The sequence below is a fragment of the Aquarana catesbeiana genome, linkage group LG02, assembly GCF_042186555.1.
Source record: "Aquarana catesbeiana isolate 2022-GZ linkage group LG02, ASM4218655v1, whole genome shotgun sequence".
Taxonomy (NCBI): Eukaryota; Metazoa; Chordata; class Amphibia; order Anura; family Ranidae; genus Aquarana; species Aquarana catesbeiana.
In genome coordinates, this window is record NC_133325.1 from 371,983,943 (window position 1) to 372,003,519 (window position 19,577).

At 42.0% G+C, this 19,577-nt stretch overlaps 1 protein-coding gene across 4 annotated transcripts in view; it reads left to right on the forward strand.

The window, feature by feature from the left end:
• CRCP (CGRP receptor component) overlaps window positions 1-19,249 on the forward strand; it is a 78,457-nt gene extending 59,208 nt beyond the window's left edge. For all 4 annotated transcript variants that reach the window (XM_073615107.1, XM_073615108.1, XM_073615109.1 and 1 more), the window contains 3 exons: window positions 7,025-7,119; window positions 17,477-17,534; window positions 18,795-19,249. In XM_073615107.1, coding sequence (XP_073471208.1) covers window positions 7,025-7,119; window positions 17,477-17,534; window positions 18,795-18,938 — 297 coding nt within the window. In that variant the 3' untranslated portion in view covers window positions 18,939-19,249. The remainder of the gene's footprint in view (window positions 1-7,024; window positions 7,120-17,476; window positions 17,535-18,794) is intronic.
• The last annotated feature ends 328 nt before the right edge of the window (window positions 19,250-19,577 follow it).

Sequence of the window (19,577 nt, forward strand, 5' to 3'; positions counted from 1 at the left end):
AGGGGATGAGCCATAAGAGGGCCAATGAGAGCTGCAGAGCTGGAGGTGTGCCTCTGTGTAAATCCAGGAACTGCCCACAGTTAAATTGTTTGCAGCCAGACAGTGGAGGGAGATTTCTGCAGCATATTTGGCAAGTACAGAATCACAGTATATATAAAATAATATGCAAAGTGATTGGAGGTAAGCTTCGGAATGGCAAAGATGTTTTTATTACAAATGATGTGAGCAGAGTGCAGTTCCCCTTTAACTTGTATGTGTAAACATCAAATTGAGCTACTGAGTTCCTAAACAAAATCCGCAAGCACCCCCACGCTTACTAGACACCCTTACCATTACTGCTGCTCAGATTGCCACTGTGTAAAACTACCAGGACTTTGAATTCTTACAGGTACTGCACTGCCATCTGCCTGAGATCATAGAAGATGAAGGATCTACTAAAACAAGTGATAAACTGTTACATGATGCTTGTATTGCAGGCCCACATGCACAGACAGATGTCATGCACATAGCATTTGTGAATCCTGAACCTGTTTAGCTGATCAGACATATTTTATTACCATGTACGATGCTGTCTTAGTTTGCCATGCACATTAAACATTTAAATAATTTTGGTTTTGTGCCTTATGTTCCTGTAAGTTCGTACACATGTACACATCCTATGGTGGTGATTAAATGTTTTGCTTGCAGTTCTTGTTCATCGTGTGCCAATGATAACTTTATGTATGGACTTTGCAATTTGATGGCACCATCCATCACTTCACTGTAGCACACTGAAATGTAAGTTCTATGGCTGTAAGAAGTGTGCTGGATCATATACAGTTGTGCTCATAAGTTTACATGCCCTGGCAGAATTTATGATTTCTTGGCCATTTTTCAGAGAATACAATAACACAAAAACTTTTCTTTCACTCCTGGTTAGTGTTTGGCTGAAGCCATTTATTAGCAATCAACTGTGTTTACTCTTTTTAAATCATAATCACAACAGAAACTAGCCAAATGACCCTGATCAAAAGTTTACCTACCCCAGTTCTTAATATAGTGTATGGCCCCCTTTAACATTAATGACAGCTTGAAAGGGGTTGTAAACCTTCAAGGTTTTTCACCTCAATGCAGCCCCCCAAGCCCCTGTTTTACTTACCTGTACCCCCTTTATCTCATTCCGAGGATGAGCACACCAGCAAAAGCCGGTGTCTCGGATCCTGGTTGGATGGATTAATAGCAGCACAGCCATTGGCTCCCGCTGCTGTCAATCAAATCCAATGACGCGGGCGCGGGGCCGAGTCCGGCATTTGTGTCTATGGAAGCAAATGCTGAACTCGGGAGCGTGCCCGCAAGGTAACCCCCTTGGGAGAGAGCTTCTCCTAGGGGGCTATCTGATGCGGGGAGGAGCCGTGAGAGCCGCCGAGGGACCACAGAAGAGGATGTTCGGGGCCACTCTGTGCAAAATGAGATGCACAGTGGAGGTAAGTATGACATGTTTGTTATTGTAGCCTCCCTGGCGGTTTTCCCGAGTGTGGCTCGGGGTTAAAATTCAGGATCATTAGCGGTAACCCCGAGCCACACTCGGGATTACATCGCAGGATCCTGGTGTGACTTTACTTACCTTGTCCCCGGGATCCTGCGATGTCCCCCGCAGTGTCCGTGGGCTCCGTCGTCCTCCGAAGCCTCTCCGTGCCAGGCTCCGTTCCCTGCGAGCGTCGCGACGCACGGGGGCGGAGCCTGGCGGCAAATTAAAAAAAAAAGTAAAAATCATAACGCATACAGTACTGTAATCTTACAGATTACAGTACTGTATGAATTATTTCACATCCCTTTTGTCCCCAGTGCTTTGGCCCATGCCCTGCATGCAGTTTTATGTGATATATACTGTTCTTTCTGCCTGGAAACTGGAGATTGTCCATAGCAACCAAAAAGTGTCCCTTTACGTCAAAAGTGGCTTTAGACCAGCTAGAAAACAGCGATAATAAATTAGAACACTTGCAGAATTGAGCGATAGTGAATCGTGGGGAAATTTATTTTATTACTATTTATTTTTATTTTTTTTAATTATTTATTTTTATTTATTATATTATAATTTATGTTTTTGTGTTTCAAACTTTATCATACCTGGGATATCTACTAGACTCTTGTTTAGACAGATTTAAGTATGTTATTGTTAAGAATTACAGACCTACAATATAAAACGCCAAATTTCCATGCAAAATAATTGTACCGCTTTCAGCACCTAAAATCCAAAATAATCATACCGCCAGGGAGGTTAAACAAATAAAAGACGAACCTTTAGTATCACTTTAAGTCTTTTTGTGGTATTCGTGGATGAGGCTCTATCTTCTCAGATGGTAAAGCTGCCCATTCCTCTTGGCAAAAAGCCTCCAGTTCCTGTAAATTCTTGGACTGTCTTGCATCAACTGCACTTATTGGGATCTTCCCAGAGTGGCTTAATGATATTGAGGTCAGGAGACTGAGATGGCCACTCCAGAACCTTCACTTTACTCTGCTGTAGCCAATGACAGGTCGATTCGGCCTTGTGTTTTGGATCGTTGTCATGTTGGAATGTCCAAGTACGTCCCATGCGCAGCTTCCTGGCTAATGAATGCAAATGTTCCTCCAGTATTTTTTGATAACATACTGCATTCATCTTGCCATCATTGTTGACCAAATTTCCTGTGCCTTTGTAGCTCACACATCCCCAAAATATCAGTGATCCACCTCTGTGTTTCACAGTAGGAATGGTGTACCTTTCATCATAGGCCTTGTTGATGCCTCCAAATGTAGCGTTTATGGTTGTGGCCAAAAAGCTCAATTTTGGTCTCATCACTCCAAATGACTTTGTGCCAGAAGGTTTGAGGCTTGTCTCTGTGCTGTTTGGCGTATTGTAAGCGGGATACTTAGTGGCATTTGCATAGTAATAGCTTTCTTCTGGCGACTCGACCATGCAGCCCATCTTTCTTCAAGTGCCTCCTTATTGTGCATCTTGAAATAGCCACACCACATGTTTTCAGAGAGTCCTGTATTTCATCTGAAGTTATTTGTGGGATTTCCTTTGCATCCCCAACAATTTTCCTGGCAGTTGTGGCTGAAATTTTAGTTGGTCTACCTGACCGTGGTTTGGTTTCAACAGAACCCCTCATTTTCCACTTTTTGATTAGAGTTTGAACACTGCTGATTGGCATTCTCAATTCCTTGGATATCTTTTTATATCTCTTTCCTGTTTTATACAGTTTAACTACCTTTTCCCACAAATCCTTTGACAATTCTTTTGCTTTCCCCATGACTCAGAATCCAGAAATCTCAGTGCAGCACTGGATGAAAGATGCAAGGGTCTGTGAGGAGTCCAGAAACTCATTGACCTTTTATACACACACGCTAATTACAAGCAAACAGATCACAGGTGAGCATGGTTACCTTTTTAATAGCCATTCAAACCCCTTTGTGTCAACTTGTGTGCATGTTATCAGATCAAAATCACCAGGGTATGTAAACTATTGATCAGGGTCATTTGGGTAGTTTGCCATTATGATTTAATAAGAGTAAACACAGTTGATTGATAATAAATGGCTTCAGCCAAACACTAACCATGAGTGAAAGAAATGTTTTTGTGTTGTTATTCATACTCTCTGAAAATTGGCCATTAAATCGTAAATTCTGCCAGGGTATGTAAACTTATGAGCACAACTGTATGCAAGCACTACTGTACAAAGTTTTAGGCAGGTGTGAAAAAATGCTGTAAATTAAGAATGCGTTTAGAAATAGAAGTGTTAATAGTTTATTTTTATCAATTAACAAAATGCATAGTAAATGAACACTAAAAAAACGCCAAATCAATTCAATATTTGATGTGACCACCCTTTGCCTTTAAAACAACATCAATCAGGTTATTGTCCTGCTGCAGAATAAATTCGGGGCCGATCACATGCCTCCCTGGTGGTATAACATGGTGGATAAGTATCTGCCCGTATTTCTCAGCATTGAGGACACCATTGATCCTGACCAAAACTCCACCTTCATTTGCAGAGATGTAGCCCAAAACTTGCAAGGAATCTCCACCATACTTCACTGTTCCCTTCAAACACTCATTATTGTACCACTCTCCAACCCTTCAGCAAACAAACTGCCTTCTGCTACAGCCAAATATTTCAGATTTTGACTCCTTAGTCCAGAGCACCTGCTGCCACTTTTCTGCACCCCAGTCCCTATGTTTTCATGCATAGTTGAGTCTCTTAGCCGTGTTTCCACATCGGAGGTATGGCTTTTTGAACACAGTAGCATCTCTAGATAGTAGATGGGTGTACCTGGGTCCCACTGGTTTCCAATAGTTCTGTGCTGATGGCACTGCTGGACATCTTCCGCTGTCGAAAGGAAATAAGCATGATGTGTCTTTCATCTGCTGCATTTAGTTTCCTAGCTAACCACTGTGTCTATGGTTTTCAACCTTGTCCATTTCTTTGCTCTTCTTCAAAAGAGCTTGAACAGCACGTTTTGAAACCCCAGTCTGCTCTGAAATCTTTGCCTGGAAGAGACCTTGCTGATGCAGTATAACTAGCTTGCTGTGCTCAGCTTGCCATATGTATGACCTGTGACATGAAACAGTCTTCAACCTTAGTAACAGGGTATGGCTGTTCCTCACCCAATTTTAAGCCACCTACACAGCTGTTTCTGTTAATGACTGTGTTTCATCATATGTATGAAAATGATGATCATTGGTACCTGTTTGTTATAACTGGTTAATCATACATCTGACTAATCCCTGACTTTTTGCAAGTGTGCAAAGTGTAATGCCCTGTACACGCGGTCGGATTTTCCGACGGAAAAAGTGCGATCAGATTCTGTTGTCGGAAATTCCGATCGTGTGTGGGCTCCATCGGACTTTTTCCGTCCGAATATCCGGCACAAAGTTTGAGAGCAGGCTATAAAATTTTCCGACAACAAAATCCGATCGGTTAAATTCTGATCGTGTGTACACAAATCTGACACACAAAGTGCCACGCATGCTCAGAATAAATTAAGAGACGAAAGCTATTGGCTACTGCCCCGTTTATAGTCCCGACATACGTGTTTTATGTCACCGCGTTCAGAACGATTGGATTTTCCAACAACTTTGTGCGACTGTTTGTATGCAAGACAAGTATGAGCCAACATCCGTCAGAAAAAATCCATGGATTTTGTTGTCGGAATGTCCGATCAATGTCCGATTGTGTGTACAGGGCATAAGAATTGATGATGGTTTGAAGGCAAAGGGTAGTCGCACCAAATATTGATTTGATTTAGATTTTTCTTGTGTTCACGCACTTTGCATTTTGTAAATTGATAAAAAAAAAAAACAATTTAAACTTTATATTTTTCAAAGTATTGTTACTTTACAGCATTTCTTTACACCTGCCTAAAACCTTTGCACTGTATTGTAAGTATACCTTCTGTTCCTGTAATGACATTTGATTTAAAGATAAAACAAATACGACCGGCTTGCTGGGCTTCCTCCTGTGAGCTGAAACATGCTGATAGGTTATTTGGCACCCTGCCTTGTTGCTCATAGTGTATATTATATGTGTTAGATATATTAAATTTTGAACTCCTGCAGGGAACAGAAAATGGTGTAAATGTGTTTATGTGCTGTGTATAGAGCTTTGTGATATATGGGTGCTAGATAAATACTGAAAATCAATAATCTCATTTTAAGGTTACCTTTATAGTAGAGTTTGCCTTCCATAACAGATATCTGTGTATAAAAGAGCTTTTAACCATGACTTTATATTTTCGTGTAGATAGTAGGGCTGGGAGATTTTCCCCCCCAAAAAAATCTGCGATTTTTTTATTTATTTATTTATTTATTTATTTTTTTAATTATATTAATTAAAGTGCATCAACATACACAATTGCAAAGGCAAACCCTTTCTCTAACCGAAAAGTCAGTGTGAGGTTATCAGAGACTGTGGATATACTGCATGAGGTTATCAGAGACTGTGGATATACTGCATGACGGTCATCAGAGACTGCGCATAAACTGCATGACGGTTATTTATCAGAGACTGCGGATATACTGCATGACGGTTATTTATCAGAGACTGCGGATATACTGCATGACGGTTATTTATCAGAGACTGCGGATATACTGCATGACGGTTATTTATCAGAGACTGCGGATATACTGCATGACGGTTATCAGAGACTGCGGTTATACTGCATGACGGTTATCAGAGACTGCGGATATACTTCATGACAGTTATCAGAGACTGCAGATATATACTGCATGACGGTTATCAGAGACTGTGGATATACTGCATGAGATTACCTGTGAATTGGGGCACCGATGACAGCTTTGCAGAGTGCACTGCACAGAGGACACATGAGGCTGTATTCGCGCGCTAGCTAGCAGAGAGGGGGTGGGGCTGGGAGCTCCACTCGGAACAGAGCGGCTGTACTGTAGTAAGCAGTGATCGGCGTGGGCGCATCAGTGGAGCTTCTGGCCCCGCCCCTGGACCTCTGTATTCCCCAGCCAGTATAAAGGGGGCGGGGCCGGGAGCTCCACTGACGCACCCACTCCGATCGCTGCTCTAACTACAGCTGTTCTTTTCTGAGCATACAGGCTACATGGGGCGGAGTCAGCTCGTCAGTGGAGCTCCCAGCCCCCGCCCCCTCACTGCTGGCTACATCGGGAATACAGCCTCCCGTGTACTCTGTGCGCTCTGCAAATCCGAAACTCTGAAGGGAAAAAAAAATCTAAAAAATCGATTTTCTTCAAATCTGAATCGATTTGAACTCGATTCAGGATTAAAATTGATTTTTTTTTTTTTCCCCAGCCCTAGTAGATAGTGTAATTGCAGTTTAAGCCCAACTCCAAAACACATTAAATCTGCCATTGTTGAGTATCAGCCAACTTAAAAATACAAAATTAGGTGACTAGAAGCTTTCAAGACCTCGTTCTTCATTGGGCAGCTTATCATCCACATGTTTAGGTGTCTGATTGCAGTAATAGCTGCTGATGTGAATCTGGTGTTTTTTCTTTTTTTTTTTTTTTTTTTTGTAGACACTGAAATATTTGTCCAACACACCCTGCCAGCATCAGAGTCCTGAAATAGTGCAGAAGTTCCTAACTGCAATGAAATCGCATAAATTGACCAAGTAAGTGTTTGCTCGTTACATGTTCTTTTAGCATTTATATCTTACCATACCCATATGCTCCTTGAATAGTTACTATATTTCAGGACAGAATAGTTCTGTGTGTACAAGGAACACATACTTGGCACAGACTGGAGTGGAATGAAACGATAAGAAGCATATGGTGAAAATTTAAAAACAAATGGTTTATGTTGTTCAGTGCTAATTATGCTGCACAGATTTATACCCTGTATACACAAGCAGGGGACATTTATCGTGTTTAAAACATGCAGGAGCCCTAGAGAAACTATCATTTACTTTTTTTTTTTTTTTTTTTTTTTTTAACTTTCTTATTTTTACTTGTTTTCTGTCTCATGTCTCAATTACATTTATATACAGATTTGCAGATTCTTCCTCTAATTAATATTTGTTTATAAGGCACAGTGGTTGCTATCATTGTTGGGCACTCATGAGGCTGCACTGATGGGCACTCGTGAAACTGCACTGATGGGGCTGCGCTAATGATCAAGGTACTGACGATCAGTTCCCTGATTATCAGTGTAAATATGCCCTGTCAGCCTTGCTGGTTATTGACTCTCCTTTCCTCAGGTAGTTACAGCATGTGAGGCAAGGAATGCCGCTAACCGGCAAGTTTGTTTACATGTGATCAGCTGTGATTGGACACTGCTGATCACATGTTAAAGGGCCGCTGTGATTGTCCCTTTATCCTGATCTGTGATCAACTGTGTCCAAAGGACACAGCGGTCACAGTGCGCGCCTGATGCAGTAGGCATGTTCCGGGAGGGCATCCTCCCAGAACAAGAGAGCCGCGGGGGAAACCTTTCAGCTATGTATGGTGCGATTGATGAGGTGGTTAAAAAGGGTGTTTTTTTTTCCTGCTTTCTGTGTTCCCCTTTAGAGAATACCCTATACTGACTGTCCTAGTGACATAATGTCACTAGGAGGAAATTAAGGGAAATCTCCCCAGTGGGGTCACAGTAACTTCTGAATTCTCTATCCAGAACCAAAAAAAATTAATTTTGGTTCAATGTGCATTGTAAGGCTTTATGCACATGGATGCTCTTAGGCATACAATCTAAATTGCAGGTGCGTGTCCACGCCCTAGATACACAGCTAGTATAGTAATGAATGGCTGTACGTGGGTTTATGCTCCTGCTTAATGAAACCCATGCTTATATAAATCCACACGCCCCTGGATGCAAACTCTCCACATTCAGAGTTTTTCATCTGTACGAAAGCACATGTTTATGCAAGTAGCAGCATACAGCCATTTATTACTATGATTGGCTGTATGTGGCATGTGTATATCCCAGGCACAGAAATGCACCCGCAGTTACGTTCTATGACCTCAAGTTTCTCCCCCATGTGCATGAAGCCTGTGATACGCAGTAAAAAGCATATGTTTAGGCTCTCTTCAGTTTGTTGCGTGCATGCCAAGGACTTTTGGCAGGTCCTGTGGTCTAATTTAGAGACAGGACAATCTGCACACTTTATTTATTTTTTTAAGCTGGCATGCATCTTAATCATTAACAAATGACGATAAGACAAAACTTTAAAATGCTGTATAACAAAATATTACTTCCACATTTGGATTATCATTGTGTTTCCAAAAGAAGCCAGTTAAATGCTGAATCTTTAGCCTTATTTTGATAGCACTCTCTTTGTACTCTATATAAAAAAACAAATTGTTTCATCACAATAATGGCCACAAATCTACTCGATGGCAGCTGGCCCAACAAAGAACACGATGCACATATTTTCTGCCTGGTCCTCTTGCCTCAGTGTTTATCATTTCAGATCATGTAATATAAAAAGTGCCTTTGCCGCAGGATCATTTTGCAAAGAGAACAACCACTATTTGTCCTTAACTGCAATGGATGTAAAAAGTCTACACACCTGTTAAAATGTCAGGTTTCTGTGATGTAAAAAAATGAGACAAAAATAAATCATTTCAGAACTAAAAATAAAAAAAATTAAAATAATGTGGTTGCATAAGTGTGCACACCCACCCCTTATAACTGGGGGTGTAGCTGTGTTCAGAATTAAGCAATCACATTCAAACGCATGTTAAATAGGAGTCAGTACACACATGCCATCATTTAAAGTTCCTCTGATTAACCCCAAATAAAGTTCAGTTGTTCTAGTAGGTATGTCTAGTAGAAAATATGGCACAACAGTGACATTACCAAGAACTGGACATTCCTCCAAAATTGCTAAAAAGACTAGAAGAAAACTGGTTAGGGAGGCTGCCAAGAGGCCTACAGCAACATTAAAGGAGCTGCAGGAATATCTGGCTAGTACTGGCTGTGTGGTACCTGTGACAACAATCTCTCGTATTCTTCATGTCTGTGCTATGGGGTGGAGTGGCAAGATGGAAGCCTTTTCTTACGAAACAAAACACCCAAGCCCTGGTAAATTTTGCAAAATCGCACACATGAAGTCTCCCAAAAGCATGTGGGAAAATGTGTTACGGTCTGAGGAAACCAAGGTTGAACTTTTTGGCCATAATTACAAAAGATATGTTTTGGCGCAAAAACAACACTGCACATCACCAAAAGAACACCATACCCACAGGGAAGCATGGTGGTGGCAGCATCTTGCTTTGGGGCCATTTTTTCTTCAGATGGAACAGGGGCTTTAGTCAAGGTAGAGGGAATTATGAACAGTTCCAAATACCACTCAGTATTGCCACAAAACCTTCAGGCTTTTGCTAGAAAGCTGAACATGAAGAGGAAGTTCATCTTTCAGCATAACAACGACCCAAAGCATACATCCAAATCAACAAAGGAATGGCTTCACCAGTAGAAGAGTAAAGTGTTGGAATGGCCCAGCCAGAGCCCAGACCTGAATCTGTTAGAAAATCTGTAGGGTCATCTGAAGAGGGCTGTGTACAGGAGATGCCCTCACAAAGATTTGGAGTGTTTTTGCAAAGAAGAGTTTGCAAATATTGCCAAGACAAGATGTGCCATGCTGATAGAAACATACCCAAAAAGACTGAGTGCTGTAATAAAATCAAAAGGTCCTTCAACAAAGTATTAGTTTAAGGGTGTGCACACTTTTGCAACCATTTTATTTTATTTTTTTTATTTTTACTTCCCTCCACCTAAAAGATTTCAGTTTGTTGTTCCACTGCCTTGTACAGTTTATAGGTTACATTAAAGATGGAAAAAGTTCTGAAATGATTTATCTTTGTCTCATTTTTTTACATCACAGAAACCTGACATTTTAACAGGGGTGTGTAGACTTTTTATATCCACTGTACATTCTGACAAACATATTGGTCTAAATGGTTTATTGCAAGTATAAAAAGAGATGTTAATTGATAGTATAAAACGGTTGATAAAATTGTGAGTAAAAATCTTCCATTTACTGAAGTGACCATAAAACCAGGTCAAGATCTGCTTCTGGTTTTAATAGATGCAGAGGCTTGGGTGGTAACATGTGACATAGTCGTAATAAATTAGAATTGTTCTGAAAGTCTTCAGAGTTCATGACACAGGGAGGGAATTTTGCTGTCATTCAGCCTATGTGGGCAGGTGTGGGGGAGGTGAGCCAATGTCATTGAAGGCCCCACTTTCAGTGCATGCTAGGACCTGTGGTTGCAATGCAAAAAGCAGAAATTGCTGTGATGTTAATTCCACCACTACAGCCTATAAAACCTACCAAAATCATGTCCAAGGTTTGTCCTTTAGTTTTTGATCTATCCAGTATGCTGGTAAATCTTGAAGGTAACGCACATTGATCAGGGTAACTAGGAATAATGCCTTGATAGACTAAAACGCGTTAGTGTTGAAATAAAGAGACATTTTATTCATCCTCACCTGTTTGCCGACTTTTATCTACATGGAAGGACATTGAGCAGGTGGAAAGAGTGCGATTGATGAAAAAACTGCTTGGGTGTCTAATAATATTTGGTCGCACTCTTTATCAGTAACAAAAAATTGCTGTTTAACAGTGATTCCATTTTGTTGGAAAGTCACTAACAAAACCTCTGGCTGGCTACCAAATTGCATGTTTTACACTGCACTTGTTCTGTGATTATAATTTGCATATTGTGTTTTTTAGCTGCATACATGTTGCAAAGATAGCTGGAGCCATATTGTGATACCCACTAGAAATCACTGTAAAATATAATGACATTCTAGCTGCACCATCACATACAACCTGCACTGTATATGAAGGAATAAGGATAATTTTGTAGTATTGCACTTTACCATGAAGCAATTTTAACTAAATTACTGAAATAAAATGTATAGTGGAGATGAAATGTATCTGCTATGCATTACCATTTTCCCCCTGTAATTTAATTTAATTGTTACCACTCAGATTGCAGTTTTAGGACAGGAAAGGTGAAAATAACCTATGTGTTTAGTTACAGAATTGTGCATCTTCTAGTTTGATGAGAATGAATATAAACCTAGCAGTTATTACCATCTTTGCATGCTATATTAAAAACCACCATAAAAAGGCAATACACAAAGTAAAAATGGCAACATCCATGAAGGAAATTATACAGCAGTGTCATCCTTGTAAATTTAGTTCCTATGATTATATGCCTTTTTTCAGGATTTCAAATTTAGGATTTTCTTTTCAAAAAGTTATGAGTCAAATGCCGAACTGCTAGTGAGTCAGATTTATATGGTCATGTCACCGCAGCTATAATGGTGCCACATTGATAGACATAGCTATCAATAAATGAAAAATATGTCTTTTTTTTTCTGCATAAATGCTTCTATATCTCACCAACATATCCAATTTTCCAGCCTGTTACTCTAAATTACATTAGATTTGCTGCTGATGGAGATTTAAAGCAGATCTTCACTGCATCTGAACCCCACAAACCAAAAAAAGATTTAATTCATTTTTTTTAACTCCTCCATCCATCCATGTCTCCATCCTCTCCCAATCAACATTGATCATTATTAAACCTCATGCTGCTAGCATTAAGAAATAGGTAGAAAAGTATATCCTATCCTATCCCTTTACTTGTTTTAAAACTTTTTTTCTTTATCGTACATCATGGGACACAGAGCCACAGTAATAACTGTATGGGTTATATGGCACCTTCAGGTGATGAACACTGGCACACCCTAAACAGGAAGTTCTATTCCCCATATAACCCCTCCCCTTACCGGGAGTACCTCGCCAGTGTCTTAGGTGTTGGTCACGAGTAAAGATGTGCTGTGCTGAGCTCCACTGGAATATTCCTTACTGGGGCATGCCATGCAACTGGATTCATTCAAAGTGTCTTCTTCAGGCCGAATTGAATGGTACCCGGGCCTCGTGTCCGAAGAAACAAGGTTTTTACCTGTAACGCTTCTCTTTTTAGAGAGCTGGACCCCACGATCCAGTACTTGTTTTTTCCAGCCATTTTCCTTAGCGGGGTGATTTATACAGGCCCAGGGCTGTAGATCCCCCGATAAAAAGGGGGCCCCAGTCTCTGAAGGTTTTCTAACGGAGCCCAGCTTGAGAGGTAAAGATTGGGTCTGTTACCATAGAAACCTGCAGCTGGATAAGGTAAGGGAGATTCGTAAGGAATTTTTCTAATTCTTGTGGGCTTTCTCCTTTAAAGTAAATGTTGCTATGCCTGCCTATAGTCACCACCGGGGGCTGTCAAGAGGACGTACCTGATCCCATGCTTGCCTTTTTGCCAGTTAAGAAAAAAAGTAAACGTCCCTCATTTAAACAGGCTCTTTTTTCCAGTGCCAGGGGCATCAGCCTCCAGGCAGTCACGGCGGCCTCTGCCGTCAGGTTCAAGAGGTAAAACTCAAGGTCAACCCCAGGGACAAAAGAAGTCCTGGGGGAGGAAACCCACAAGACAGAACGCTAAAGCCTCTTTATGTGGGGGCACCCCTGCTAGCTCAAGTGGGGGGAAGACTTCTGCAGCTATCTAAAGGTCTGGCAGGAAAGAATTTCAGGACAGATGGGTGGTCTCCACAAAAGCTCTAGGTTACAGACTAGAGTTCCGAGAATTCCCGTCTCCTCGTTTCCTCAGGTCAGATGTCCCCAAAGATCCAGAGAAAAAGAAGTCTCTCTTTCTAGCGTTAGACCGACTTTTGTCACAAAAAGTGATCATGATGGTCCCCGTGGAAGAGCAGGGGGTCAGGGTTTTATTCAAACCTTTTCACGGTACCAAAACCAATGGGGATGTCAGACCCATTCCAGATCTCAAAGATCTAAACCGATTCCTGAAGATTCGCTCTTTTCGCATGGAATCAATCCGATCAGTAGTCTCCATCCTACAAGGGGGAGAGCTTCTGGCATCAATCAACACCAGGGATGCATACCTGCATGTACCTATTTTCCCCGCTTACCAGAAGTATTTGGGTTTCGAAGTAGAAAAACTTCATTTTCAGTTTGTAGCCTTGCCTTTCGGTCTAGCTACTGCACCTCGGGTGTTTACAAAACTTCTGGCCCTTTCCTCTGATTTACAAAACTTCTGGCCCTTTCTGGCTCAAGGTATAACAATAATGGCATACCTGGACGAACCGCTCTTAATAGACCGGACGGTAGGCCGCTTGGATCAAAGCATAGTCCCCACAATCAACTACCTGGAATTCCTAGGTTGGGTCATCAACCTAGAGAAATCTTCTTTAAAGCCAGTAAGAAGATTAGAGTACTTGGGTCTGGTCATAGATACAGCCCAGAAGAAGGTGTTTTTACCCCAGGCAAAGATCAGCACCATAAAGGAGCTGATCCAGGGGGCCAGGGCAAAGAAAGGCCCTTCCAATCGCCTTTTTATGAAGTTATTGGGGAAGATGGTGGCTTCATTCGAAGCTGTTCCCTATGCTCAGTTTCATTTGAGACTTCAAAACAGTATTCTATCGGCCTGGAACAAAAAGATTCAGGCACTAGATTTTCCACTGCGGTTGTCGCCAAAGGTGCGCCAGAGCCTCAGTTGGTGGAGGATATCTGAGAATCTGCAGGAGGGGAAATCCTTCTTACCAGTTACCTGGAAGGTGGTAACAACAGATGCTAGCCTTTCCGGTTGGGGAGCAGTCCTGGAAGAAGCGTCTGTCCAAGGGAAATGGTCCAGAACCGAAAGGACCTTGCCCATCAACATTCTAGAGATTCGGGCACCGCGTCCAGCCCTAAGGGCCTGGACGTTCAGCTTGCAGAATTCTCCTGTCAGGATTCAATCCGACAATGCCACAGCAGTGGCTTTTATCAATCACCAAGGGGGCACCAGAAGTCAGGCAGCCCAGGGAGAGGTAAACCATATTCTAACCTGGGCAGAAGAACATGTGCTGTGCATTTCGGCAATCTTCATTCCAGGGGTAGAGAACTGGCAGGGAGACTACTTAAGTCGCCAGCAGTTGTTCCCGGGGGGGATGGTCCCTTCACCCCAACATCTTCCTGGCTATATGCCAACGGTGGGGGATCCCGGATGTAGATCTGTTTGCGTCAAGGTTCAACAACAAAGTCGACAACTTTGTGTCAAGAACAAGGGATCCACTCGCATGCAGAACAGATGCATTGGTGACCCCGTGGAATCAGTTCTCACTGTTTTATGCATTCCCTCCTATTTTGCTGCTACCTCGACTTCTTGGCAGGATCAAGGGAGAAAAGAAGTCAATAGTTCTTGTGGACCAGAAGATCTTGGTATGCAGAAATGGCGGTAGGGGACCCATGGACCTTACCACCATGTTCAGACCTGCTATCGCAGGGACCAGTGTTCCATCCTATTTTACAAACGCTGAATTTAATGGTTTGACTATTGAAACCCACATTCTAAGGCCCCTTTCACACGGACGGATAGAATTAGAATGGTGCTTTTAGCTGCGGATTTTCTAGTTTTCTACCGCAGCTAAACGCACACAATGCTTTCCTATGGCCCCATTCACACACTGCGTTTAGCTGCGATTTCGTTACATGCGGTTCCGTGCGGATAGAAAAAATAGAATTGACTGCGTCCAGGAGCGATTTAGCGCAGCTATCTGTACATAACTGCAGGTAATCGCAGTGTAACTATTTCTCCTGTGGATAGCAGCGGCAACAAGGAAAGAAAAGCAACAGGAAGCACATCAGAAATGGCAAGAATGTTCCAAACGCAGCTAAACGCAGCTGCATGTAAACGCACGTAATCTTACTGTACAAATGCAGCTGATCGCAGTGTCTGGAGTCTTGAATTTCACAGAACATATTATATGCTTTTAACTGCAGCAGCCGTCTGTGTGAAAGGCGCCTTAAAGAATCGTGGGTTTTCAGGCTCGGTGATACCTACCTTGATTAATGCAAAGAAGACAGCTCCCAGGGTCATTTATTATAGAGTCTGGAAGGCATATGTCTCTTGGTGTGAATCCAGGGGTTGGCATTCTAGGAAGTATGTCATAGGTAGAATTCTTGCCTTTCTGCAAATGGAGCTAGAGATGAAGCTGGCCTTGAGTACTATCAAGGGAAAGGTCTCGGCCTTATCAGTATTGTTTCAATGTCCGCTGGCTTCGCATTCTTTGATCCGAAGCTTTATACAGGGGGTAACGTGGCTTAATCCACCGGTTAAAGCACCCCCGAACCCTTCGGACTTGAATTTAGTTCTGTCAGCATTACAGAAACAGCCTTTTGAGCCAATACGACATATTCCTTTAGTCCCTTTTACAAAGAAAATTGAGTACTGTCCGTGATACTTTTTTTATTTGCACTAACATACAATTTTTCAGGACAAGCTTTCGGGGTATGTCCCTTTCTTCAAGGTCCAAGCAGTACTCAAAACAATTGCACTAATACGGCTACAACAAATCAAGTATGATGGAAGGTCCTTTTTACAAGGAAGCTAGTTTTTCTGCTAGCTATTTCTTCTGCAAGAAAGGGTATCAGAGCTAGTGGCTCTCTCTTGTAAAGACCCATATTTAATTGTTCACAAGGATAGAGTGGTATTGCGCCCTCATCCTAGCTTTCTGCCAAAGGTGGTTTCAGGTTTTCACCTAAACCAGGATATTGTTTTACCTTCTTTTTTTCCAAAACCCTGTTCTAAGGAAGAAAGTCACTACACTCTTTGGATGTAGTGAGAGCAGTCAAGATCTGTTTGAAGGCGACTGCTCAAATTCGAAAAACAGATATTTTGTTCATGTTGCTTGAAGGTCCTAGCAAAAGACAGGCAGCATCAAAACCCACTATTGCCGAATGAATTTGGCAGGTAATTATTCAAGCTTATAGTTTGAAGTAGGTTCCACCTTTTTAGGTCAAAGCGCATTCCACCAGGGCTCTTAGTGCTTCGTGGGCAGTGCATCACCAAGCCTCCATGGCTCAAATCTGTAAGGCTGCAACCTGGTCTTCAGTCCATATATTCACCAGATTCTATCAGGTGGATGTAAGAAGACATGAGGATATCGCCTTTGGGCGTAGTGTGCTGCAGGCAGCAGTATAGGTCCTCAGGTCTGATTGCACCCTACTTTTGTTGTGTTCCCTCCCCTCAGGTGGCATTGCTCTGGGACATCCCATACATTTATTACTGTGGCTCTGTGTCCCGTGATGTACTCCAAGAAAAGGATTTTACAGCTAAGCTGTTATAAAAAATCCTTTTTTTTTTTTTTTTTTTTTTTTTTTTATTTTTTTATTATGTCTTACATCTCAGGAGTGTTCGGGAGGGGAGGGGAGGGAATGAGGAGGGGTTTTCTCAGCTAAGCACATCCTCCTGCATGCATTTCTCAGCTAAGGGCTCCAGGAAGTAAATGCTACATGAATCATTAGCCCTTACTCAAGATGGCCAAGGCCAGAAATGCTAGGGGGTCAAAGTGATTTCTCAACAAAATAAAGCATGGAGACATGGATGGATGGGTGGAGTTTGCTTTGACTATTAAAAATGAATTAAATTGTTATTTTGGTTTGTGGTGCTCAGATGCAGTGAAGATCCACTGTAATGTGTATCAGGCAACAGGTTATGATCTTCCCTCTCTACCTTGCAATCAAGCTGTACTACATTACAGGATGTTGTATCTGCTGGCACATAAATTAAGGCAACCAACTGCACTCAGACATGAGAGCTTTTTACCACAAGGTGGCGCTGCAAAGTAGACCCTCATTGAGTAGTCATCCAAAACTTGATAAAGAGATGCCATAGCTGTTATCTATAGTCAAGTGGCCTGAGCTCAAAGAATGACTGCAGTAACCCAAATTAGCAATCACTGATGTGGTCCATGAAAATGCAGTCTGGCTCAACAAAAGCCATTCGATTTAGGTCCAAAAGCTAATTTTGTTTAGTTGGGTTTCCATTGCTAAAATCTAACCAATAGAAATAGTGTATGATTTGTATAGCAGTTACAGATATGATCTGTGCACAGCATGTTTTATGAGCACAAAAACTTTGTATGGCATTTAAAAAAAAAAAGTCCATGGGAGAAATAAAATGCTTTTATTTTTCAAGAGCAGAAAAGCTGCAACTACTTAACCATCGGCCCATGACAGCAGTGGAAATCCAGCTGGTGAGTGCATTCCTCCTCTTATAGCATTTTCTGATAAAATACAGTATCTGCTGAGTGCATGTCACAGGAGAGGAGCTTTATTGTTGCACATCTTTGTGTGTCGAGATCTCCATATATCTGGAACCCAGCTGACACTCTCTTTTTCCTCCAGCTTCCCAGCCTTCTTTTCACTAAAAAAAAGCAACTTCTCCATCAAGATAGTATGAAGAGCAAAAGCTCAAAACCAAATATCCTTTACCTAAGACAGAGTAGTGAAAAAAAATGCTGATTAATTGGTTTACCGTAAGTTGAACTTTTCCTCTTTGCATTACCAAAATACTATTAAACAATGAAAAGATCAAGGGGCCAAATCTGCATATCAAATCTCTCCTCTGGCCTCCAGTGCAGCCAAAGATCGGTCTGATTGGCTGCTTTCCTGTCCACTAATGGCCAGGTAAACAGAGAGGTGGAACCCGGAAGTGACGAAATCCTCAGAGTATCAGAGAGGGAGGAACAATGTCCGTTCCTCCCTCTCTGTGCTGTGCATCCATCGCCACCTGTCACTGGGCTCCGCGATCAGACGCAGAGCCTGGGAAAGGTGGCGGTGCGAAGGGGTACCCCCTTCCACTGCGCGCAGAAGTAATCGATTGGCTAACCATCACTTCTGCATTACAGGGAATCTCCGGCTACAAATTGTAATACTGGGATGATGCCTGTAGCTGCAGGCATCATCCTGGTATAACCACTGCAATCCGAGGACATTATAGGAAGTCCCACGGTTGGCAAGTGGTTAAAGCCCAACTGCAGGCACCACACTCCCCACCCCCAGGCCACCTCTTCTCCCTATCCTGAAGGTCCCTCCGTGAGTATGTTATTTTTTCACTTTAATAGTTCTAAAGTCTTCAGACCAGTCCTCTTTCTCTTCAACTCTGCTCTGGGTTGGGTGGTCCAAACTGATACAGAGTCATCATGTTTGCACCATTACACTGAATAAAGAGCGCTACTAAAATGCCCCAGCAGGCAAGTCCATGACACCCTGCACTAAGATGGGAGTCTTCTGAGCTGAGTGATCCTGAGCAAAAGTCGGAAGCCCTGTTGTGGCCAAGAAGAGGCACTGTGTAGGAGGGCTCTGGATTAAGGGTAAGTATTTGTGGTCAGAGCTGCTTTTATTTTTTTTAAGAAAAAATTTGTCCTGGAATTGGGCTTTAAAGAACCCTTAGGTTTGTATGAATGGATTTTATGTCTACATCGGGTTCATGTTGTTTCATCGTTTTAAAATAGATGGTGGAAGAGAGTGAAGAGAGGCTGACAGAAGAACAAATTGAGCAGCTAATTCAGACAGCAACAAGCATTCTTCCTGGAGATCCTGAATCTGCAACACAGGAGGAGACTAAAATGGAAGAGGATGATGTTCCAATAGGATAAAACCCATTCATCAATAACAAACAAAATCTAAATTACAATTTTGTTTTGTCTTATGAAATATTTTGTTGGATGACCTTAAATCTTAAAATATTACGAATTCACACAATTGAAAAATATCCTTATGTATCTTCAGTACCACTAATGTATTCCATTTATTTTTTTTCTAAATAAAATGCTGTATTTTTGGGGGGGGTAACGTATTTGCGTTGAAAGTATGACTAGATTGTGAATGCTATAATACTGTGGTTAATGAAATATTATCATAACATATATTCACTTTTTTTATTATTAGTAAATATATGTCTCTTAAAGTCATTGTAAACTGTTTGTTATATATAAAAAAAAAAACAGGTTTGTACTCACCTTCTCTGTTGCCAGAGCAGTCCTGAACTTCTCTTCTTGGGTCCTCCGCTGGTACTCCTGGCTCCTCCTCCTGTGCCCCCCCTGCCCCCCATCAAGCCACTTGTTATATAGGTACACCTGCGAGCTCACTCCCAAGCTGCACTGCCTGGGTCTGTTGATGTAGACAGCGCGGCTCAGCACCTCCCCATGACTTCCACTGTTTTCAGCCAGGCCTGTGAGAATGGAGAAAAGGGAGGGAGCCGCTGCAGACGGGCACAGCTCTGGATCGAGTAGGTA